The 27046-nt window shown below is 34.6% G+C and overlaps 1 protein-coding gene across 1 annotated transcript in view; it reads right to left on the bottom strand.

Moving 5' to 3' along the window:
* Positions 1–5498: 5498 nt before the first annotated feature.
* The window catches only part of LOC149803910 (putative imidazolonepropionase), a 42648-nt gene continuing 21100 nt past the window's right edge, over positions 5499–27046 (bottom strand). Inside the window, exons 3-8 of the mRNA XM_089953725.1 lie at positions 26091–26155; positions 21315–21592; positions 17861–18086; positions 14270–14488; positions 10738–10898; positions 5499–9996 (exon numbers count right to left, since the gene is read on the bottom strand). Coding sequence (XP_089809851.1) covers positions 9903–9996; positions 10738–10898; positions 14270–14488; positions 17861–18086; positions 21315–21592; positions 26091–26155 — 1043 coding nt within the window. The 3' untranslated portion in view covers positions 5499–9902. The remainder of the gene's footprint in view (positions 9997–10737; positions 10899–14269; positions 14489–17860; positions 18087–21314; positions 21593–26090; positions 26156–27046) is intronic.

The following is a 27046-nucleotide window of genomic DNA, read 5'->3' as shown; positions in this document are numbered from 1 at the left end:
GTGATAAATTTGTTCAAATGCAGAAGCAACATCAATTGCTGTTTTAGTTGATGATGGCTCTGCTTCCTTGCATCTACTTGCAACGTCAACGACAGTCAACGTGTATTTGTATGTTCGTCATCTACTTTTTCTGATAGTATCATGTGGTAAAAATAATATATCCGCCTGATGAACTTCATTTGGCATGCTGACATCAAAATGTGCATAAGTGATTTGTTTAGGCAGTGGTAGTTAAATTTGCCATATTGCCTGTGATGCTAACCATTCTGTGGTGGCAACACATGTGACATTTGCTGCGTTGGTGAGTTTATCAATTGCAGATTTACTCTTCCAATATCCTCTTGGGCTAAAATAAATTGATTCCACTATAATAATAATCAGTTGATATAGTACCGGCTCATAAAATTCTGTTTTAGGAAACTCGTTTCCCTATAATAATTTACCTTTCATCACAGATCTTACCAACCAATTAGCTAATGATTCTCTGAAAGAATTTTTTTTTTATAGAATTTAACACTTGAATGAATTTCACGTCTGCAAAGTATTGTTGTTGCAGATCTTTACTTTTATAAGCTACATCATGAACGTGACACGCTTTATCAATAGCATTACTGGATACTCTCTGGGTTTTGGCTGATCTTGTTTATCGAGTCTGATATTAAGTCTAGTACCAGAGTCGCAGTAATTATATCCTGGAAGATGTGTTTCTCCCAGGTATTTTCCTCATGGTGTTCCTGGCAATTTTTCAATGACATAGCGATATAACCACCTGTCCTCTTGGAAATAAATTTATATTTTTTTGTACCACATCATTCACACATGCCTGTAACCACATGCCTGTTATTCTTTGTTGTTATAGTTGTTAGCATACTAGTTGGAGTATGTGTTCTGCATTTTACATAATATAGATCCATATTATAAATATATGGATGTAATTGATTTCCCAGCGACTAGAAAACAAGAACCAGTCAAACATCATCCAAAGTTACCAAATTCTATCAGAGCAATTATCATAGGTCCATCTGGGTCTGGTAAAACAATTGTTATTTAATTTGATAATGAGATGGATTAAGTGGGATAGGTTATATTTAGTAGCTCCATCAGTTAATGACCAAGGATGCTACAATGTACTTAGCGACTTTAATGAAAATGCAAATTTTTTAAATGAAAACGGCAATGATATTATTGAATTTATTACTGATATTGATAAGACGCTGTCTGTAGATGGCCTTGATGGATTGGTAAACAATCTAGTAGTATATGATGACGTAATGCTGGATAAACAATCAAATCCAGCTAGAATTTTATATCAAGGCAGGCATAACAACACAGACTTGATTTATGTTACCCAGCAGTATGCACAAATAACAAAAGTGATCAGGGACAACTGTAATATCTTAGTTGTATTTAAAAGAGTTGATACACATATATTGCGAAATATTCACCAGCCTTTGTGTAGCAGTGATATGGATATAATTAAATTAAAAAATTTCTTTGGTCAGGCACAGTTAACCCCATACAGTTTTATAACAGTAAACCTACATGATCCACGACCATGATATCACATCGGTCTAGATAGGATATTTTGAAGACCACTGGGGGTGGGGGCGACAGACCATGTCGTGCTACCCTGTAGCATGCACGTATGTGTGTTTCTGTGACACCTCAGATGTGAGGTGACAAACAAAAAAAAATTTGTGGATTTTTTATTGCGATTTTTTTAGGCATTTGTTGAGGGTTTGGAAGGGTTATTTTGAAGGAAAAAATGGTTCTAAAAAAGTGGTCTGGTTGCCTCCTCCCCCATTGCTTGTTCTGACAATGACTTGGTATATTTCACAAGGGCAAGAAAAAGTCCAACAGTTAGGAACCCTAGCTGACTTATGTGAACAACAATGGTGCATCTTCAACACCTCATGCATGTTGATGACCATATGATTCAAACCCTACCATGAAAGAAAAAAGTTGCAGGAAACAAACCCAGACAGTTGGTCTCATCAAAAGAACTAGTACTGGTACTGTGTCGTTAGGACACATAATTACTCCTAAAAACCATGCTACTCAACTACAGTGTCTCATTCTCTCTGTCACTTTTACTTTGTCGTTGACCACGATGTCTACCAACCCTGATTTAACACACATTTCTCTTTCCTAAGACCAAAGTATGAAACAGAACAAGTTGTGAAGTTGAGCGGAGGTGTCTAAACAACAAATGTGAAGCCCATATGTTCCAGTTCTGTTTGTGATAATAACTTCTGATACTTCACACTTTCTAACGTGGAAATGTTTAAAAACCGTACAAAAGTTATGTGACTATAGCTTTTGACACTTGCACAGACTCTTCACTTATTAAGTGTCACGAGAAAACTATCTATCCTAATTTTACCATTTTTCAAAAAAGGCCGCCACAGGAATTTATTTAATACGTAGATCGTTTACAGTCTTGCAACGTGACCAGAATCTGTACTTCTTTATTTGTGGATATACCACAGACCCAACCCAGCATATAAAACTGGTTAAGAACTGTAGGAATATCCCCTCATTTTTTTCAGAAATATCAAAGCTTTTACGTGTATCTTCTCTGTTCCACCCTTTATTAGTGCTTAGGTATGTTCCCTAAGGACACAAACAGTTTGGAACAAAATTAAATTTTGAATTATGGTTTCTCTCTGTTTACCGGTATGCATTTTTTCAAGTTGTTGGTGCATGGCAGATTACATCCAAATACCTTCTCCAAGCGAGAGGCATTTCTACACATGCTATTGCTTTTGTTAAAATTGATTTTGTTGGTTAGTCATCCTTAATCTTTAATTCTATTTTCTGATGTACTTCTTTTTTTAAGAAGATGTAAGATTGTTTTTTGTTGTAACTGATTTATGTTATTTAGTCTGTTGCTGCAAAAGAAAATATCTATAGCAAAGTGCTTAACTTTGTTCAGTTTTTTTATTTCAAGCTCACAAAAGGTACATGTACCAAGTTTGTCTTGCAAGGGGATTGAAACTTAAGTTACACGGATGTGAAGGAAAACATACCTTTGTTACTACAGTTTGCTCTCTTTGTGTTCATTCTAATCATGCTTGCCTTATATCTTTGTGTTTTAGAGATCATATTTCTTCTAATGTAAATACATGCATCAATGGACAGACAGCTTTGGTTTATCATCCTTGAGGTTCACTGTACTTTAGTTTATTTACTTCATAGATACCTCTCCAAAATTGTGATCAGTAGTCAGCTTAATTACGTGAACTGTTCCGTTTGTCATTTAATTTTGTTCCAAAACTTAACACCCCAAATAAACTAGTTTAAAGAAAAAAACTACTACTCAATACTACATCATTTCTCTCTACCTATGCGAATGTGTGTATGTCATAATGTCCAAGTGAGAAAATAATTTTTTTGGGTTAGTTTTAAAACGCGAACAATAATGGCACAGTTAAGTATTTGATGTGGCAAGAAGAAATGGTACAATACGCAACACAGGGATTGTAAGTTCACACTCCAGTGTGTCTGCACTGCAATAGTAACAATGCAAGAGCCCAGGCAAAACAATGTGTCAGTCGTTAGAAGCAATTGTCTTGGCTATACCTATTTTCTACCACCTTAGCTCCGAATCGCCTTCAGTTGCTCTTAGTACAGTGACAAGCTCAGACATGTTTTTTCTGAGCCTGACCACTACACTACCTGCCTTGAATTTAGAACCAAACAATGTGTTCCTCATTGTTAGTGACTTCATTAGCTAACCGATATTTTCCACTGCCTTAGCTTCAAATTGGTTTCAGTTTTTATTCTCACAGCAAGAATATCAGACATCTTGTTCTGTACCTGTCCACTAGTCACTTAACAAACAATAAAACTAATGCACAAACAATCGTACCATGGGTGACTCATGGGAATTTCAGTCTTATTGCGAAATACACCATGGCATGTTTGTATGTACTATTCTGTGAGAACTTTACATGACGATTTTGACAGAATGATTTTAGTAGGATATGTCTCCAGTTCACTCTTGTGATATTTTACAATAGTTTTTTTTTCTCCCTATAGTAGTAATTATTTCAATGAGCTGTGTTTTTTAAATTTTGTAAGGAAAATATACCATACAAATGTAAGAGTCGTGATATTTTTATAATTAGGAATAACATTCTCTCTCTCTCTCTCTCTCCGTCCCAGTAATTTTGATTGAAATCTAATGGCATCTTTTCCTGATTGAAGATACCTCTCCAAAATTGTGATCAGTAGTCACCATAATTATGTGAACTGTTCCATTTGTGATGCAATTTTTTTCCAAACCTTACACCCTAAAATTGTAGAATGATTTTTTTATCCATCAGTAAATCATTGGATGAAATAAAATCTTGAGTTGACTTGGGCTTCAGGTATCTTTGCTTTATCCTATTTTTGCGACTGCTCTGGTGGACTAGTGGTTAGACCGTCCGCCTCGGAAGAAGAAGGTTGTTGGTTTGATCCCCAGCCGAGTCATACGAAAGAGTTACACAAATGGTACTAACAGCTGCCTCACTGGGTGTTCAGCATTAAGAGGTTAGTGTTTGGACTGGTCGGCCTGGTGTCAGGATAATGTGACTGGGTGGGACATCATGCAACATGTCTGCGGCATGATGCCCCAGTGCTAGACATCACTATAAAACTGCCACATTGCAGACATCATAGCGATATGACTAAAAAATTGTTAAAGCTATGTTAAAAATCCATATCACATCACACACATCCTATTTTGGCACTGCAATGTGTCACGGAAAAAAAATTTAACATTAGATCTACCATTTTTTTCCAAGAAAGGCAACAAACATGGCTTTTTCAAGAATGATGCGAGTGACATTGCACTGTATAACCCTGCCTATGGTTGACTTTAAATTCTAAAACCAAAACATGCATTCAGAAAAAATGTAACAATGTTTGACCTATTTTCTCTCAGTTTAGACTGTCGATAGAACAAGGCACGTTTTGGTGCTGCTTCTTTTCCTGCCCTTAGATTTGTGAAAACTCTGCAACATTGTTGGTAGCGTGCGCTGCGAAACACAGGACATCTCTTAAATTTGGGATCTACAGCAAAAGGTTAAGCAGTCAGTCGACAATAAGTATCACAATCTATTTTTTATAAAATTGATGAATGAATGAAAACAATGAACATTTCTCACATAGAATGTGTGGTGGTCTTAATTACCTTTGTCCAATAATACTGCAAAAATTAACAGACCCAAAAATGGTGTCCTACGTTTGTTTTATTTTTACCATTCTTTCTTTCTTTCTTTCTTACCAACTATTACACACATTTTTTTTTAGCAAAAGGATGCACACAGGTGTTACTGTAACTCTGTTAATGTTAGTGTAACTCTTACACACATTTTTTAAGTGAAAGCACGCACACAAGTGGTACTGCACTGGGTGACAGTAGAAGGGGCGGTACTTTAGTCTGGAGTGTTTTGAGAGATGGCCAGATAGAATTAACATTACTGGACGAAAGAAAGAAAGAATAAAAGACATTGTTTTCGATTGGCTTTTATGCCTAAGTGTATACAAGACATTGTTTTCGATTGGCTATTGCACCTGTTCATGTGTAAAAAGGTAAAAATTTGCTTTATGTACTTCTGAGTCAAAGATTGATACAATGCAAAGTTGTCTGCCTTGGCAATGTGCACATGGTGAGCATGTTTGTATACCTCTATACCACTTTCATGTACTGTGTCTGAAATTTCTTTACATTTGGTGATTATAGAAAGTATGTACTATCTAAAGCTGACAGCTGATATAAAATGGCTGATTCCATGTATTTGAAATATGAGATAAAATTGTCCAAAGTACACTAAATTGAATAGTTATTAAAAAAGGGAAAATTAATATTACCAGGGGCAGATAATACCAACTTTTGAGAGTGCAATGAATGAAGTAGAAAAGTTATCAGCTCCTTTTGGCAATTCACCTTTGAAATGAAAAAAGCAGAGCTAGCAATTTTTTTCGGAAGTGCACATCTGATGTAAGGCCAAGCTATATACTCTATAACCCAAATTATACCCATCAATCATACACCCCCAAAAAATGAATTACATTTTTTTAACCATACCTAAGATAAACAATGTTTGTTTTAAATATCCAAGATAACTAGTTAGGAAAACCTGGAAAATCTTTTTTTTATATTAAAAATCAAACACTATGCCAAGTGTTAAAAGGTAGAGCAAACCCTTAAACAAAATATGAACAGTCATGTAACTGCTTTTTATATCATGATATATGATTTTCTCCACAAAACAATACATTAACATTGATGTCATGTATTGAAATAAGCCAATTATGCCTATTTTGCTCTTGCTTATACAGAATTAAGTGTGGCAGTATTGTGTATGCAATGAACGTAATTAAGGGTAATTAGAAATCTTTGAACATGTAAATTAAGTCAACTTAAATTTAAAACTGCTGCATTAAGTTAAAGAACAGTAGAGTAAAAAAATGTTTCTTTTCATTCGTTTCTAATATTAAGGACAAAATTATGACAAAACTTGTTACCATTTAACCTATGAGTCGGTGAACCTGATCATTCCATTACTGTTCAAAATGACAAGTCTTTTAGGTGACATCTCAAAAATAATTAAGGAAAGTTTCATGTTCCTGTCTTTTAGCATAACATTAGTTGACTTGATGAGAAAATGCAATATGCATTTTTAAAATAACTCATTTTTCATTGGAGATGATGATGATGGTGGCTGAATGAATACTGTTGTTTAGAAAGAAATCCATTAGAATTATTCAAAAGGGTTGTTTAGATGCTTGTGACTTAAATATTTCACCTATACAACCAAAATTAAATCACACAATAATAATACCTATCTGGTATTTGTGGTAGCACTTGAACAGTTGGTATGGGAAACATACACAGTGGAAAGAGGGACCTGAGTATAAACTGAAGTTGTGTGCAGTGGCAACATGCACATGGAGATAATGTCTGCATACCTTTATGCACGTGTATGTACTGTGGCTGAAATTTCTTTACCTGTGGTAATTATGGAAAGTATATAGAGTTGACAACTGATAAAATGGCTGCTTCCATGTACTTTAAAAATGAGCCTGAAATTAGTCCAAAGTATACTAACTATAGCAATTATAAAAACAGCAAAAATAAATTTACCCAGATTAGAAAACACCAGTTTCTGAAAGTGAAATGAATGAATGAATTATACAATATATAAAAAGTAAAAAAAAGTTTTTATGTCATTTTATTCAAATCTGACTTTGAACTCCAGGATGTGAAAATAACCAAATGGAGCTAGCAGTCCTTTCAGAGATGCACATTCGAAGTAAGATGAAATTGTATACTGAATAATCCCAAAATAACACCCATCAATCATACACTAAAATAAAAGTCATTTTAGCAATACCTAAGATAAACAAAGTCTATTCTAAACAACTAGGATAACTTGAGGAAAGCCTGGGAAATTCTTTTCCTTTAAAAATCAAACTCTATGCAAAGTACAAAACTGAAGAATGGAACCTTACTGGACCCATAATTTGTATGTCCTAGTCCCTTTTATTCCATATGTAAAACATATCTTACTTGTCAGAAGCATTCATCTATTTGTGTGCAGTTCAGACCAGTCTGCTTTAGATCTAAGACCAAAAAAGTCTAAAATTTGGATACAAACTCCAGTTCCGTAACTAGTAATTTTCTGCCAAAAGAAAACAGTGTTGCAAAAACTTATGTTTCTCCACTGTATTTTTTAACACAAGTAGAAACTCTGTTATTTCGTGCCATTGTAGACCTACATCTTTCTCCTTTTCTGCAATACCACCTGCTCTAGTGAATGATGTTGACATTATAGAGGTAAGGAGTAAGGTACTACCCTATGATGCATAAACATGGCACACTGGGATAATGAATTAAGGTATACTACTCTGCACTGGCCAAACAGCTGTTACTGCATTCTATTGTAGTCCATTAGAAAATAATTCAGATTCGTTTTGATTTTTCATCGAGATGTGCTTACCAGTGAAAAATGATGTCACTTGCATTAAATAGAAAGTAGAGTTAAAGCTTGGATAAAAATAAAATAAGTCGAAGCAAAAAATAAAAGTTGATCAAGTTCAGCATTTTTGGTTTTGGTGCAAGATGACAAGCAAACAAATGTAATTTGGCCGGTTCCAGAAAGGTCACTTGTGACATTCATTCAGTCAAATGCATCTATTTTAGGAAATGCAATGTAACTTATGCTAATGTAAATGCATCTATTTTAGGAAATGCAATGTAACTTATGCTAATGTAAATGCATCTGTTTTTCAATGCATCTATTTTAGGAAATGCAATGTAACTTATGCTAATGTTTTGTATGTTGTGATTAGCTTAGTGCCTAACTTAGGTAAGATTGTCTTGGAACATCTATGCTTACAACTAATGTACCAGATTTAATGTACAACTAATGTATCAGTCTTAATGTACAACTAATGTACCAGACTTGATGTACAACTAATGTACCAGATTTGGTGTACAACTAATGTATCAGACTTGGTGTACAACTAATGTACCAGACTTGATGTACAACATAGGTACCAGACTTGATGTACAACTAATGTACCAGATTTGGTATACAACTAATGTACCAGATTTGGTGTACAACTAATGTACCAGACCTGGTGTACAACTAATGTACCAGACTTGGTGTACAACTAATGTACCAGACTTGATGTACAAGTAATTTACCAGACTGAATAAAAAATATGATGGAAATATATAAGGAACTTCATTTGTGAAATAATACCTTAAGAGACATAAAAATGAAATTTTCTTGCTTTTATATTTTTTGTGACGATTAATCTCAAACGTACAATAAAGAACAAGATGGATAATTAGAAATTGATATAATGCTGTAAATGGAAGCAAATACAAACCAAAATTATAACTATGATCCCAACAATTATGAAATTGTCTCCTATGTCTCTTTATCTCTTTAAAAGCTTCAAGTGATCATCCTTTTTAACTGACACAACAAGTGATCATCCATTTTAACTGATACATCAAGTGATCATCCATTTCAACTCATGTGATCATCCGTTTTAACTGACACATTAAGTGATCATCCATTTTAACTGATACATCAAGTGATCATCCATTTCATCTCATGTAATCAGCCATTTTAACTGATACATCATGCAATCATCCATTTCAACTCATCTGATCATCCATTTTAACTGACACATTAAGTGATCATCCATTTTAATTGACACAACAAGTGATCATCCATTTTAATTGACACAACAAGTGATCATCCATTTTAATTGACACAACAAGTTATCATCCATTTTAACTGACACATCAAGTGATCATCCATTTTAACTGACACAACAAATGACCATACATGTTAAATGACACAACAAGTGATCATCCATTTTAACTGACACAACAAGTGATCATCCATTTTAATTGACACAACAAGTGATCATCCATTTTAATTGACACAACAAGTGATCATCCATTTTAATTGACACAACAAGTGATCATCCATTTTAATTGACACATCAAGTGATCATCCATTTTAACTGACACAACAAATGACCATACATGTTAAATGACACAACAAGTGATCATCCATTTTAATAGACACAACAAGTTATCATCCATTTTAACTGACACATCAAGTGATCATCCATTTTAACTGACACAACAAATGACCATACATGTTAAATGACACAACAAGTGATCATCCATTTTAACTGACACAACAAGTGATCATCCATTTTAACTGACACATCAAGTGATCATACATTTTAACTGATGCAACAAATGATCATACATGTTAAATGACACAACAAGTGATCATCCATTTTAACTGACACATTAGGTGATCATCCATTTCAACTCATGTGATCATCCATTTTAACTGACAAATCAAGTGATTATTCAATTAACTGGATCTTTCATGTACAACTGAACCATGATAAATCACATAATGAATGACTTCGTCATGGCATCCCATCTGGTAAATCAAATGCTCCCATCTGAAAACACAATGAAATAATGCTAATACAGATACAAAAATTTTGATAATAATACAAGAAGAAGAAGAAGAAGAAGAAGAAGAAGAAGATTATGTTGATGAAGACAAAAGTATTAGATTTTTCAAGTGGAGTTTTGAAGCAATCGCAAAATGATTGTAAGGACCAATCTGAAGAATAAGTTTAAAGAAATGAATGCTTGACATATGTTTATTTCATATGCAAAATTTATCTTCTTTTTTATATGTAACAAAAGCTCAATTCAGTTGATTTCTCTTTTATCTGAATCATAAACAAATATGTAATATCACATCTTTAAAATCTTGATGAAGAAGAATTTGTAATCTTCAAGATGGAGAAAATATATAAGTCAAATCCTGTTCGAATACATGATGTAAAAGAAAATGGCATTTTAAATATTTCTTTTCAAATATATGTAATTATAATAAATAAATCTAAACAAAAATGATATCAGTTTAGTAATATATTTATACAGAAATAAAAAATAAACAGGTGTCATTTGTTTGGGCTTTTGTATAAATAACTGCTGTATTATTACAAAATACAATCACTAGAAACAGGTTAATTTATATTGAAAACTGGTTTAACTACATAAATTTATTTTCAATTTCACTATGTTCTAAAGAATATTAATTTCATTCATTACATGGTTCACCAGAAACCCTTTGTATAACCATGCATCGGAGTCACTGCAAAGCTATACAAGAAGTGTACAGTACTTACCTGTTAGCATTTATGACCATGAGATTGGCATATTTCCCCTTTTCTATGGAACCATGCATGTCTGCCTTGCCAAGGGCGGCAGCAGAATTTATGGTGGCGGCTGCCAGAACTTCAGGCATTGACATTTTCAGAAGTACGCAGGCAAGATGCATCACCAGGGGCTAGTAGAAACAGAGAACACTAACAATTAGAGGAAAACATGGAATTAATTCAGGTCTATTACTTATTATTCACTGTGTTTGATACTTTCCAATGAAACAGAACATATTATAAAGTTGAACTATATGTACTTATCAAAAGCAATGACAGCAGTAGTTTAGCAAAAAATTCCCACCCCCACTTAATTCTGGATCCTCCAACCATTAAAAAAATTGTTTGAAGGGAATTTTAGGCCCCTCAGCAGTGTGGGGGTTGCTTGAGAATTTTAGGCCCCTCAGCAGTGTGGGGTTTGCTTGAGAATTTTAGGCCCCTCAGTGGTGTGGGGGTTGCTTGAGAATTTTAGGCCCCTCAGCAGTGTGGGGTTTGCTTGAGAATTTTAGGTCCCTCAGCGGTGTGGGGGTTGCTTGAGAATTTTAGGCCCCTCAGCAGTGTGGGGTTTGCTTGAGAATTTTAGGCCCCTCAGTGGTGTGGGGGTTGCTTGAGAATTTTAGGCCCCTCAGCAGTGTGGGGTTTGCTTGAGAATTTTAGGTCCCTCAGCAGTGTGGGGGTTGCTTGAGAGCTGCAACACCACTGACTGAGAGATTAATTTATCCAGATTATGCAGATATTAATACATCATGTATTCTACTTTGTTACTTGCATGACACTTTCAGGTACTCTGCATTGAAATCAATGTCTTGAGACCAATGCAAAACACAGTCTTGAGATCAATGTCTTTAAAGGCTATTCTTGAGACTAATGCAATATAGTTTTGAAATCAATGTCTTATAAGGCTATTTTTGAGACCAATGTAAAATACAGTCTTGGGATCAATGTCTTATAAGGCTATTCTTGAGACCAATGCAATATAGTTTTTAGAACAATGTCTTATACAGTTGTTCTTGAGACCAATGAAATACAGTTTTGAGATCAATGTCTTTTGAGGCTATTCTTGAGACCAATAGAATATAGTTTTGAAATCAATGTCTTATAAGGCTATTTTTGAGACCAATGCAATACACAGTTTTCAAATCAATGTCTTTTAAGGCTATTCTTGCGACTAATGCAATACACAGTTTTGCGATCAATGTCTTTTATGGCTATTCTTGAGATCAATACAATATAGTTTTAAAATTAATTTCTTATAAGGCTTTATTGTGACCAATGCAATATAGTTTTTAAATCAATGTCTTATAAGGCTATTCTTGAGACCAATGAAATACACAATTTTGAGATCAGTGTGATGCAATTGACAATTTAACACATTTCTGAAATAGGATTGCCTCTTTTAACATGGATTCTCTGTAATACTTGCTGGTAAATGCATCCCTAAACTCTGATCAAAGATATATTTATTATGTCTAGTTCATGTGTTCAATTCTCATACAAGAAACTAGACTAAAGAATTCATATAATTCATATAATATTCACTCACCATAGACATACCGAAGGCATCTGAACTGAAGTCAGATAGATTGACTCACCACAGACATACAGTAGGCATTTGGACTGAAATCAGATAGACTGACTCACCACAGACATACAGTAGGCATTTGGACTGAAATCAGATAGACTGACTCACCTTACACCTACAGAAGCATTCGGACTTAAGTCAGATAGAATGACTCACCATAGTCATACAGCAAGAATTTGGACTTGAGTCAGATAGATTGACTCACCACAGACAAACAGTAGACATTTGGATTGAAGGCAAATAGATTGACTCACCATAGACATACAGTAGGCATTTGGATTGAAGTCAGATAGACTGAGTCACCGTAGACATACAGTAGGCATTTGGACTGAAGTCAGATAGACTGACTCACCATAGACATACAGTAGGCATTTGGATTGAAGTCAGATAGATTGACTCACCATAGACATACAGTAGACATTTGGATTGAAGTCAGATAGACTGACTCACCACAGACATACAGTAGGCATTTGGATTGAAGTCAGATAGACTGGCTCACCATAGACATACAGTAGGCATTTGGATTGAAGTCAGATAGATTGACTCACCACAGACAAAGAGTAGACATTTGGATTGAAGGCAAATAGATTGACTCACCATAGACATACAGTAGGCATTTGGACTTAAGTCAGATAGATTGACTCACCATAGACATACAGTAGGCATTTGGACTGAAGTCAGATAGATTGACTCACCATAGACATACAGTAGGCATTTGGACTGAAGTCAGATAGATTAACTCACCATAGACATACAGTAGGCATTTGAACTGAAGTCAGATAGACTGACTCACCATAGACATACAGTAGGCATTTGGATTGAAGTCAGATAGACTGACTCACCACAGACATACAGTAGGCATTTGGATTGAAGTCAGATAGACTGACTCACCATAGACATACAGTAGGCATTTGGATTGAAGTCAGATAGACTGACTCACCATAGACATACAGTAGGCATTTGGATTGAAGTCAGATAGACTGACTCACCATAGACATACAGTAGACATTTGGATTGAAGTCAGATAGATTGACTCACCATAGACATACAGTAGGCATTTGTATTGAAGTCAGATAGATTGACTCACCATAGACATAGAGTAGACATTTGGATTGAAGTCAGATAGACTGACTCACCACAGACATAGAGTAGACATTTGGATTGAAGTCAGATAGACTGACTCACCATAGACATACAGTAGACATTTGGATTGAAGTCAGATAGATTGACTCACCACAGACAAAGAGTAGACATTTGGATTGAAGTCAGATAGATTGACTCACCATAGACATACAGTAGGCATTTGGACTGAAGTCAGATAGATTGACTCACCATAGACATACAGTAGGCATTTGGACTGAAGTCAGATAGATTGACTCACCATAGACATACAGTAGGCATTTGGACTGAAGTCAGATAGACTGACTCACCATAGACATACAGTAGGCATTTGGATTGAAGTCAGATAGACTGACTCACCACAGACATACAGTAGGCATTTGGATTGAAGTCAGATAGACTGACTCACCATAGACATACAGTAGGCATTTGGATTGAAGTCAGATAGACTGACTCACCATAGACATACAGTAGGCATTTGGATTGAAGTCAGATAGACTGACTCACCATAGACATACAGTAGACATTTGGATTGAAGTCAGATAGATTGACTCACCATAGACATACAGTAGGCATTTGTATTGAAGTCAGATAGATTGACTCACCATAGACATACAGTAGACATTTGGATTGAAGTCAGATAGACTGACTCACCACAGACATAGAGTAGACATTTGGACTGAAGTCAGATAGACTGACTCACCATAGACATACAGTAGGCATTTGGATTGAAGTCAGATAGATTGACTCACCACAGACAAAGAGTAGACATTTGGATTGAAGTCAGATAGATTGACTCACCATAGACATACAGTAGGCATTTGGATTGAAGTCAGATCCAAGAGCTACAGCCATTCCACTATCAATCATCTTACGAACTGGAGGTGGATTCAGACGCAAAATGTAAGCAGTAGTAGGGAGAACTACACCAACAGAACCCGACTCCACCATGGCTGCAATTCCGTCATCAGTAATCTCTTCCAGATGACTAATGGCTGTTGCTGATAATTCTGCCCCCATCTGAAATATATTGTTTTTTCCTTTTAATTAAGTATGATTTGAAACTTACATTTATCAAGAAAAAAATGTATTTTATTTCTTAACATAATCCATGGCTGATCAGAAGACTAAACTGACCAATGGCTAAAAATATCTCAACTCAATATCCAATTCAGCCTAGCAGATGACTACAAGGCAAAGAAAAACATGAAAAGCTCAGTGTCTACAAATTAAAGTTGGAGAACATTAAACAGGTGTTTGCTGAGGAACTGTGCATTCAGCTAGTAACAATTCATTAAAACAGAGGAAAACTGGGCATCTTTGAGAGACTTTGTGAACTTGATTGCATACGTCGATGGTCCCTCTACACATCAGCTACAGATGGCCTTTTGGGAAAACAGCACTACATCATCTTTGATTCAGTCACACATAGACAGGAATGACATAAAAAAAAATCTCTATGAAGTCTTGAAGATAATTTATGGACCACAGCCACAGGAGTATCTCCAATACTGAGTGCTGATAGTACAACACGGCTCAAGGACAAGGACAAGATACCACAAAAATGGGCAGAACACAGCAATAACTTCAACGGGCACTACTCTTGCAAATGAATGACTGCCCTAAGTGGAAATCAACATTTCACTTGCTGATCCTTCAACTCTAACTGAAGTAAATAAAGCAACTGTTGTCAAATGGCACAGCACCTGCAGCAGATCTTATACCAGCAAAAGCTGACAAAGCTGGAGGCTCATACATGATTCTGAAACTGACCATACCCTTCCCATCAATGTGGAATCAAGGAACTATAACAGAAGAGTACAAGGATGCTTCCTTCATCTATTTATGCAAGCAGAAAGGCTTCAAACAACCATCAAGGCATCTCTGCGCTGTCAACAGTTAGAAAAATCCTTGCCTGAGTTCTGCTGAAACATGCTTCTGTCCGAGAGTCAATGTGCTATCAGGAAATGGCATGGTGTGTGCAGTTTGTCAACTCCAGAAGAAATACCAGGAACAGAACTCCAACTGTTATGTATATTTTATTTATATTGTGTGCTTCACCATTGTCCATGACTGAAGGTGTTGTTTCAGTCCTCCTGATTTTTGTCATGTTTGCAAATTATAAATACTGTCAGTTGTTTACTGATATTTCAGTTAAAGGTAAAGTCTTATTTACAAATGTAGAATCTTCTTGAAGTGAACTTGTGATGCACATCCTGGGCATTTTATTGCATCTTAGGTCAAGTGAAATTAAGTATATATGAATGAATCAACAATACTGTTCATTCCTATTTTAATCTCTCAGTGTATGGAATTACCTTTAATTGCATTAAGATATAATTTCAGAGGAATTTGTTTTAAAAATTATTCTTTAACACTACAAAGTGCTCATTTACTTCTTGGAGAAAAAACCCCACTGCTTTGGAATTATTGATGACTCATTCAAAGATATTCTGATTATAGCCTTGTGGTACATCAAGACTCCTGGTACATCAATTCATTCAAGACTTATTGGTACATCAGCACATTACAGATCACAGGAATTCATTCAGAATATTCCATACTTTTGGGATTGATATTTAATTGACTATGACACTGGGACTGACATCAGAACTGAACTGAAGGCATGCTCTTCAATCTGAGGAGAATATGGGCAAAGCATTAAGTACTGCCTTCACTAGTCGACAAGACTAAAATATGCCTCATATGTATGTCAGCACTGTAACTTATTGAAAAATCATATTTTGTTCACAGGAAATTTTCTCCCATCCCAATCTATTAGATCCACCTTGACTATTTCTGAATTGGATTGACTGTGGAATTGATTGAGATGTTAGTTAAGAATGAAAACAACAGTTTGACCAGCTATAACTTGCAAACTAATCCTTGTTGCATAAATAATCAAAGTGGTCCAAATGAGAACTCTCCACACACATTTTAGGTACGATCCATAGGTTGTGAATGTAAGATGAAGTTACAGGTAGTGACTCTTCATGATTACTGAGCACTGATGATGGTTCCCTGAATGCTGAATCTAAGTCTGACATGCAACAGAATATGTACCAGTAGACCATTGCTCAACATCTTGTGACAATTTCAGTCTCACAATCAGTATCAAGAAGATAGAGGTGATGTACCAGAATGCACCAGGAAAGTCTTACTAAAAACCTAGCAACACAGTGAATGACCATACCTTCCTGGCAGTGGGCATGTTCACCTATCTCAGCAGTATACTGTCACATTCAGTCCACATCAATAATGAAACTAATGCCAGAATCACCAAAACATGTATGGCTTTCTACAGACTATGCACAAATGTTTCACTTTCTTCAGACTATGCACAAATGTGTAGGAGTGCAGAGGCATCAGACTGCCCATAAAAGTAATAACAACAAAGCCACCATATTGCCAGCCCTTTTAACCTGGAAAGTGTATAAAAGTCATGCCAAAATATTGTATGATTTTAGCAGCCTGAGGAAATGGATGAAAATATGATGGTAGGACGGGGTCACAGACCCAGAGGATTTTACATTGGCAGGTGTAAAAGTAAGGCTAAGATGGGCAGACCAAATCACAAGGATATCAGAGTAGTGACAATCAAAGATGATCTACAGTGATCTGAATTGGCAAAGTGATTTTAGGGAGGTCAGAAGAAACACTTCAAAGACTCACTCTAGTCATCCTTGAAACAATGCGACAATGACCCTGTGTCCTGTGAAAGATCTTACATTTCATTTGGTACAGTCTCATCCATACTGAAGCTACAGACTATGAGCTGTGGAGACTCACAGAGTCAGTGCAGAAGCACAAGCTGTGTAAATCTTGGAAATGCAGGATATCCTCCATTGATCAAGCCATCCCAAGTGGCATCTCCTCTCCGGTGGCCACATATAATTTAGAGCACAAGTAGGCCTGATGAGCCACTCATGTTTTCATAGAAACCAAACCAGTTAACATCATGGTCATCTTCAAACTTGAAGGGCAAATAACACTTTACTCAAAGATAAAATAAAAGTAAAGTAAATTAAACAAATCATTTGAAATGAGGAAATATCTGGTGGTGATCAACTAGCCATTCTTCTAATCCTTGAAGCTGTCATTTATCAAAGTTATCGAAATATTTTAGAATAAGCAATGGCATTTTATTTCTTCTGGAGCCATTTTTTATTCAAAACACAATTCATGTTAATCAGAAATTAATAAAGTAGTTCAACTGGTATAGCACTGAACTCCTAATCCAAGTGTAGCAGGTTCAATACAAGGCCAACCTTGGTCAGCTGCCTTAGTGTGTTTTTTGGGAAAGGCACTTAGCTTCCATTTTCTTGGCACAATATTGCCATTAATGTGGTAAAACAAAACCAACTGCAGATAAATGAAGCAAAGCAGACCTACCTCTGCTGAGTGAGTTGGATGGAGTTCATCTCCATGAAAATTAATCAGTAAACCCATCTCCTTCCCAGCCTGAAGAATTCTTCTGGACTGTTCTGTATCAAAGACACCCTGTTCACAGAAGACATCAATATTATCAACCGTCAGTTCTCCATCATTCATCATTTCTTTTATTTTTGGGAGCTGGGCATTGATCACATCTTCTGTAGCTTCAGCTGATGTTTTTCCTCTGAAAGTGGAATGAAACACTGAAGTGCCATTGTGTTCTGCAGAAAATCTGCATGGACACAAAATTATTCATAAGTTCATGAATGAATGATTTTACTTTAAGATTATCATTCAGATCAGACAAAAAAAAAAAAGAGTCCCTTGAAGGGACTGATGCTTTACTAGTCCAAAAGAATTTTCAGGAATCAAGATAACCATCTGGCAGCCATATTGGATTTAGGATTGGCACTATTTCAAATGAAAACCAACTAACCATTGGTGTATTTGTTGAACATGAAATCTCAGTATAACAATTCATTAAGGAGGAGTAGCAATAACAGGATATGCAAAATGGCCACCATAATATAATGGTTGTAAAAGCATCATCATTTTCATTTATAACCAACAAGACATTATAAAAAGCATTCTGGTGAAAACCCCATGTTGATATAATTTCTGTTTAGGATGAACAGCAATAACACAAGATTGCTGTCATACTGGCCATATAGGACCTAAGGGTGGCATTATATCCATTTAGGACCAACCAGACATCATAAGAATCATAATGGCCATATAGGACCTAAGAGTGGCATTATATCCATTTAGGACCAACCAGACATCATAAGAATCATAATGGGCATATAGGACCTAAGAGAGGTATTATATCTATTTAGGACCAACCAGACATCATAAGAATCATACTGGCCATATAGGTCCTAAGAGTGGCATTATATCCATTTAGGACCAACCAGACATCATAAGAAGGTTCTAAGTATAAATCTGATGTCAATACCAACACCCATTCAGAAGAAGGCATGATAACAAGATTTTTTAAATGGTTGCCATGGCAACAATAGTGGATGTGAGATCAAAATCATTTTCATTTAGGAACAGCCAGACATAATAAGAAGTGTTTCCATGAAAACCTCATGTTGATATAACAAACTATTAGGGAAAAATATAAATACATGTAACTAGATTTTCAAATTGTGAGTCAGATCAGCACAATTTTCATGACAATCATCTAGATATATTAATAAGTCTTTTAGTGAAAACCCTATGCTGATGTGACCATCCATTTTGAAAACTGTGGCGACTAAAAGATTTTCCAACATAGCAGAGAATATTCACTATACTGGATGTCCGAGGGGCAGCATTTTTATTTAGGAACAACTAGACCTTCAGATAAACATTTCTCACCCATGCAACAAAGAAATCTAGATGATCTGCTAATCTTGCTTTTCATATCTTAGTCTGACTGTCTCAGTCTGGCTGTCTCAGTCTGACTGACTGTCTCAGCCTGGTTGTCTCAGTCTGACTGTCTCAGCCTGGTTGTCTCAGTCATGGTGTCAATGTACTAAGGAACTCCTTTTCAAGAGAAGAAACCCTTGTTGTTTCTTAAGTGCCTGATGGAGTTCTTTTAAAATCAAACAACAAAAAGAGCAACTTGTATATTACAAAAAGATCATTACCCATAAAGCATCTTATGGTTACACAAACTTTGATAAGATGCTATACAAACATTTTGAGAAAGACAGATACACACACGTAAGCCAAGCTTTTTGGCAGAGCACATAAATGAATGTATATCAATTTATCCCAAACTGCTCAAGTCATCAGTGCTGATCATATGAATGAAATGTCTGAATCCTTGGTGTTAAGCCCTAACACAGCATCAACTTTTTTAAACACTTTATGGCTTAAAAAATGTTGCACTCTGGGATATTGGGAGTTTAAGGAGAGACAGATGAGGAGAAGGAAAGATGAGGACTTTAAAACACAAGGAATGAAAACCAAGAATATACACTAACTGCACATTTCCAGATAAGTGTCCTTTATCTACAAATATTTTAAGAACAAATATCCCAGTGATTTTTGTGATCTGACCATACATTCTACCTCACCCGCCTAACCCATGTGGATGCACTTGGGTCAAATAAGCAATGGATTTTTATGGGCACAAGTTGGGGCGGAAAGCTGAGTACCTAAATGAGAAACAAGGCTTTGAAAACAAACCTGCCAAAGCTGACTTCTAAGCAACACACATAAGCAAGTGTGAGAAAACATTTATGCTAAAAGCTAACAGAAAACAGTTTCAGTCACAAAGGTTATACACAACACTGGCTACAAAAGAGCTACTGCAAAGTCTGCAACAACCAAAAATGTGTTATGTTGAACCTGCTCTCTTCAAACTTTGTCAAATACCCCCAACCCACCCCAGCTGAATCAAACAATAATGCAATTGCAAATTTCAACTCCCACTCTTATCAATCCAAGTGGTTCAATCAATAGTCCACACAAGAACATTTCCATGTAGTGTATAATTGCACTATTAATACCAATACATGTACTTGTCGGATTTCCAAGAAAATTGTAAATTTCCAAGAAAACCATGAATTAGAAATCTTCTCACAGTCATTACACACTTCGTTAGAGCTGTGTACCTAATACCATTGGGTACCATGGTACATTTCCAAATTAGAACTGATGATAATTAAAAGTTATCTTTAAAAAATTTAAAAAATTGTCTCATTCATAAAACTTGTGTACTTAGGGTGCTAATGATGCAACACATGTAACAATTATAACTTTTTCCTTTCCAAGAACAGCATATATTGCGAGATAATTACTTAGATTTTCATAAAAGAGTATAAGACTTGAGCTATACAAAATGTGAGAGGCAAAATAACAGTACCTGAATAATACTGTACATGTTGACTCGCTAACTATATTGCTCAAGTGCAGGGTTATTTTAATTTGAATGGAAAAAAAATGGGTGAGAAAAATAATCTATGTTGGTGTTTGTACCAAGACAAAGAAATCCCAGTCACTTATCCATTACTTGTCTCCCCAGTAGGCTCTGCTCAGTGGAGATAAAAATAACGAAACCCCATGGCTCGATTTCCCTGTCTCTGTGCAAACCCCACCATAGAGTCTATAAGCCTGGATAGATTAGTGGTAATAATGTGAGTAGTGATAGCGAACTTATGCTAATGAACTCCATCACACAGTCATCATGACCAGTGGAGATAAAATCACATTGAACAGTATCTCTGGTCTGCAGTTTAATGAAGCAGTAAAACTAAAAACAAGTCTAACTTGACGCTCAAGCAAATTACATAAAAATACAAACAATTGTCTTGAACCTTACTGCACAATAAGATCTGAATATTCATTATTTTAAATAGAGTAATTTGTCATATATCTTTATTTATAAACAAGAAAATAAAATTAAATAAAATTAAGTTACTTTGGAACTGCATGTGCTCCACAATAGGTTGAAGAGATATCAATATGGAAATCTGTCCTTGCCCTCTCTATGACCCGCAACATTTTAATTTCTGTGTCCATATCCAAACCATATCCACTTTTGCATTCTACCAAAGTAGTCCCTGTTTTGATCATGGTGCCTAGCCTTTTCTTGAAGCTACAGTACAGTTCATCTTCAGATGCACGCCTCGTATGATCCACAGTAAAATGTATCCCTCCACCTGCCTTGTGTACCTCCATGTATGTGGCACCTGCTAACTACAAGAAGAATCAAATTGATGAAATAAAAAAGTGATAATTTTGTTACAATTCAATATGTGTCGATCATTAAGACATTATTAAATATATAATGCTAATGGATTTAGTTCTTTTAAAGCAAGCATTAAACAATTTAGAGAAATACAGGCATGCGGCTTATGTTTTATTTTTCAAAAGGAATTATGGAGTTAAGCATACTGCTCTAACAAATGTAAAATCATGAGCTGGTAAAACAATAACTTACCTTCATACCAAGCTCATTCATGAATCTGAATGGCATCTTAATAATTACCTTCATACCAAACTCACGCATGCATCTGAATGGCATCTTAATAAATACCTTCATACCAAGCTCATGCATGCATCTTAATGGCATCATAATAACTACCTTCATACCAAACTCATACATGCATATCAATGGCATCATAATAACTACCTTCATACCAAACTCATGCATGCATCTTAATGGCATCATAATAACTACCTTCATACCAAACTCATGCATGCATATCAGTGGCATCATAATAACTACCTTCATACCAAATTCACGCATGCATATCAATGGCATCATAATAATTACTGTCATGGCAAACATGAGTAGTAGGAAAAGCCTACGTTCCAAAACAGTTGTCCCAATTTTTTTACCCAGCTCTTAAATTTTGGTAATTTCTTCATTAGATTTCATGAAAAACATTTTATTAATGGATTTTTGCAATAGTTTAGTTTTTTCACCCATTGTGTACGACTTTCAGGTCATTTTCCTGGCCTTTTCTGTAAGACCTAAATATCATTTCCTCACTGTTTGTTAGATACACCAAAACACATTTTAAAATCACTTTTACCCAATTTCATAACCAATATCTAATTTGTGTGAATTTTAGGTCAATTGTGGTCAATTTTTCTGTGAAACAACTTGTCAAAACTTTTACTAAAATTATAGTGGTCTTGACATCTCATCTGGCAATATTATAACAAGTCCATATAACTTATTTTAATGACATACAATAAAAATAAACAGTATTTAAGATATCTATACAAATACCCTAAAAGTCGACTTCCTGTTGAAAATATGAATCAGTTGTAGAGGCCAATTAAACTTGACTGCAAAACAATCATTAAATGTAAAAAGGAGCAATCGTTAAAACCTATAAAATATTCTGAACTATGTCATTGGATGATAAAAAGTCTACTTACACATGACATACAAAGGACAGAAAATTATTTCTCTATTGAAGAGTTTATGTTAGTCATGCCAAGCAGACATCATTCATTTATAAATATATAAAAAATGTAGTCATGATTTTAGATTGATTTCATTTCAACAGTGATAGATGTCTTCATAAAATATGCCTGGGCTAAAAATGTAAAAACACAAATTAGGGAAGACAAACATGAGGTCTTCATGGAAATATTTGAAGAGAGAAAGATGGTTACAATAAATCAAATCCAAGAGCCAAACGATGTGAGCAGGGAAAAAAAGATCTAAAGTACCGATTAATGAATTTTACTATCTTTCAACAGATGCTGATGAAATGCCAAATGTAAAATAGGTGATAAGGTCAGGATCTCAAAACATAAAGGCTATCATCCTAATTTCACAGAAGAGATTTTTTTTAATCGGAAAAGTAATTTTAGGAGACCATGAAGTATAAAAAGCATAAAACTTAGGGGAAAGAATACTGAGTGAATCTTTTATGAGAAGGAGTTTCTCTATATGACTAGCAAGATGCTGTCTTCAAGATTCAAAACTTTATAAAAAGTAAAGAAATTAAAGGCCAAAAATTATGTGCTGGTAAAAATGGAAAGATATGACAAACATACAAATATCTGGAAGGTGGAAGAAAATATTCTCTTACTAAAACAGGCACAAATGTCAAGTTAAATTAAAATATTTTCATGAAATAAAAAAAATGTTGAAATTGAACCAACAAATGATCCAAAGATTATGAAAATATAATAAATTGTTACTGGTATAACAAAGCAAGGAAATAAGCAAATCTGGTAATACAATCAAACTACATGTGAATTTGGAAAAACAAACAATGGAATTTTAACTCGTAGGAAAGCAAATTTTGCACTAGTTTATTTATGAGAAATAGTACAAATAGAAAAATAAACAAATCTGTTTGCTATGTAAATCTCACAAAATTTACATGAAACAAGAATATCAAAATCTAAAAGAAGGTAATTACAGCCTTCTCTAAATTGTTTTCTAACTAGAAGAGAAATAAAGATAATTAAACAACAAAACGTTTCGCAAGAAAGTTACAAGACAAACACAGATTTGAAGCTGGACAAGAAACTAAACAGAAATTTTATTTATTTAAAGAAGTTGAGCTATACTTTTCGAAACTTATGACCAGAAGATCTAGGTATTTAGGATCAGTATAAATTCAATTATATTTATCGATTCAACTTGTATGAATAGAAACAGTTGAAGATAGTTATATCGTTACTGGCATCTACACCGGTATAATAGAACAAAAGCAAAAAACATAATGAACAAAAATAAAACTTGAGGAATTGTTTAATATACTAGGTACAAAATCTCATCAGGTAGATACACACCATTTTTAATAAAATAAATTATTTAACTCATGTTGATAGATCTAGGCCAACAGCAGGAAAGTCATATGTAGTTTTACTAGACTGGATAAAAAAACAAGCCTGCCTTAATGTACAAAATACAGATGACATATATTTTCACAAGCAACAGAATCTACTTTACACACACATATGGATCATCTGTATATCCCACAAAAATATAACTGTGATAAATATAAACATTGGTTTAATAAATGTCCAATAAACATACAAGGTATAACAACACCTGAAACTGAATTTTTATCTCAGTCACTGCCCATGAACCAGCAGAAAAAACCTATAGGACCAGTCACAATAACAATAAAAGGAAGACAGACAGACCTGTAGATCATTTAATCATATCTAAATGTGACAATGATAATTCTTTCCATGGTCATTATTGTGGAATATAGAATTTATCAAAACTGGTATCAACTCAATTTAACAAAGACAAAATAAAAACCCATTAAATCCTGCATTAAAACAAGAACACAGAAAAGTATGTAACTGAATATCTAACACAACAGCATAATGCCAAATATCTAACACAATAGACATAATGCCAAATATCTAACACAATAGACATAATGCCAAATATCTAACAATAGACATAATGCCAAATGAGAGTTGTTTAGTCCAATTTAAAAACTAATAAATTAAGCGAAGACTCCTCATGTTCTTTATTGGGACTGTGAAAGTATCATTGGTGATCATTTATATTACAGGCAGCCCATCCATTATGTCACAGGCAATAAAAACAACAAAACAAAATACAAGAGATGACTGAATATATTGGATACATTCCAAAAACTGTTTATCAAGGACCAAATAATACTGCTGAAATTATAATCACTACTAAGGATAAAAAGCATAATAACTCCACCAATAAATGATGAAGCCAATGACAAAGTAAGAGATCATAATCACTTACATGGCAAATACTTAAGTCCAGCACATCTACTGTGTAATTTATGTTATAGTTTTTATTATAAATATTCAAAATTTGTTTGCATATGATTCTCGTCTCATTATCAACAAAGCTTCCATAAAATTTTTTTATTCTGATCAAGAAGTATCAATTATATCTTATTATATATATATATATATATATATATAAACACCTTTTGTGTGTAAGCTATTGGTATATCATAAAATAAAGTTGATATAAGGTAATGTGTGAAATTAAACGTGTTACATTCGGTTGTGGGAGGATAGGGTACAATCATCCTGCTTGTTAGTTTCTTAAACCTGAGGTCCATTGTCTATTTATATCAAATTTGGGGATAGGAGCTGTCATCTTACCCTGCATTTTCCTTATGTCAGGTAGCCTTGAAGCAAAAATAGCCAGAGGTCTGGGACAGTGGGGTTTTCAGACCAGAATAGTTGCAAAGACCAGTGGCCTCACATAAAAGTCAGAGGAATGCCAGGTTTTGGGTAACATTTTCGCAACCAGTAGCTTATTTGTAAGTTTTGACAATTATTTTGAAGACCAGTGGGTTCATTAAAATTCTGGCTATCAGTAGCTGATGCTTCTTTAGTAAAAGTTCGGTGACCAGTGGTCTCGCATAAAGGTCTTTTTTAAAACTATATAAAATCCATAAAGATTTGGTAAAAGTTGAAATACTAGATGAAATGCGATTTTAAAATGTATTGTTCTAATTTTTTTCATAAATCAAAGAAATAGTGAGGAAAATTATATGTCTGTAAAAAAAATGTGGTTAAAAATTAGTAATTTAGATGAAATTCCACTTTTGACATGTAATTTTGATATAATTTGTGAAAAGAAAAGTGATTTAAATTTTTTTTAAAGTGGTTAAAAAGAATGGGCTAAGTTGCCACAAACCTGGACTTTACCTACTACAACTGACCTGTACATGTATTGACATTGTACACATGAGTACATTAGTGTAAATACCTTCATCGCAAACTCATGTACTCTGTCACCTGCCCAGACAGGATGGGTGTGAGCATCTACCAATCCTAAAAAAATAAAATTGAAGAAAATTTGTAATGTAGAGATCCTTACATGAACATTTATGTACAGTGTATCTGTAATTTATAAAATGAATTGATTGAGATAATATGAGATAAGCCGACATTCAATTGTACTCAATATTTGTAACAGAAAACACTGGCATAAATTATTAATATCTAATTTAGACTTCAAGCATTATAAGTCACTATTGATCTCAGTGGAAAGAATATCTCCATTTACACATGTGGCAGGTAAACTCTGCCATGCTCTCATAATGTTTCTCAAACAGCCGCATAACTAAAGAATTCTACATCCCTCTTAACAAACTTTTCTGGGGATATATTGCATAAATAATCCATGTGTAAGTCTGAGTAAAGACATTGATAGTATCATAATTGGCTACATGTTAAGTGTTTTACTTTTTAGTCATGTATATTTTGCTGTTAGCCTAACTGTGGCTTTTGATGCATACACCAAGTTTAGATGGATTTTCCTCTCCATCTTGGATGTAGCTAGTTTAGCTCTGCCTCTTGTGTACCCTTAAAGTGTTACAACTCTATGGTCTTAAATGGAGTAAAAGCAAAAGCAAAACCAACAAGTTTTGTAAATTTCAACTAATAATTTATTTCTCTAGAATACAAAGTGAAAATTGAAAAGCAACTTAGAGTATTGTGAATTAAATTCCGAACAGTTCTAAATGTTCAATCACAAGTCCAAAATTATAGAATTCTGAATGAATTACAATACTGAATGTGCTGATATGCCAATAGTCTTGGATGAGCTGATGTGTAAACAGTCTTGATGTTTCAAAAATATATAATCCAGAATGTTCTTGAATGATCTCACAATATAATCAAAATAGTAATTTAGACCAAAATGGCAATGAACACTTTGTA

The sequence above is a fragment of the Sinohyriopsis cumingii genome, chromosome 3 (genome assembly GCF_028554795.1).
Source record: "Sinohyriopsis cumingii isolate HCF-2022 chromosome 3, ASM2855479v2, whole genome shotgun sequence".
NCBI classification, from domain to species: Eukaryota; Metazoa; Mollusca; class Bivalvia; order Unionida; family Unionidae; genus Sinohyriopsis; species Sinohyriopsis cumingii.
The sequence above is the reverse complement of the archived record's forward strand: the minus strand, read 5'-3'. Positions and strand labels throughout refer to the sequence as shown.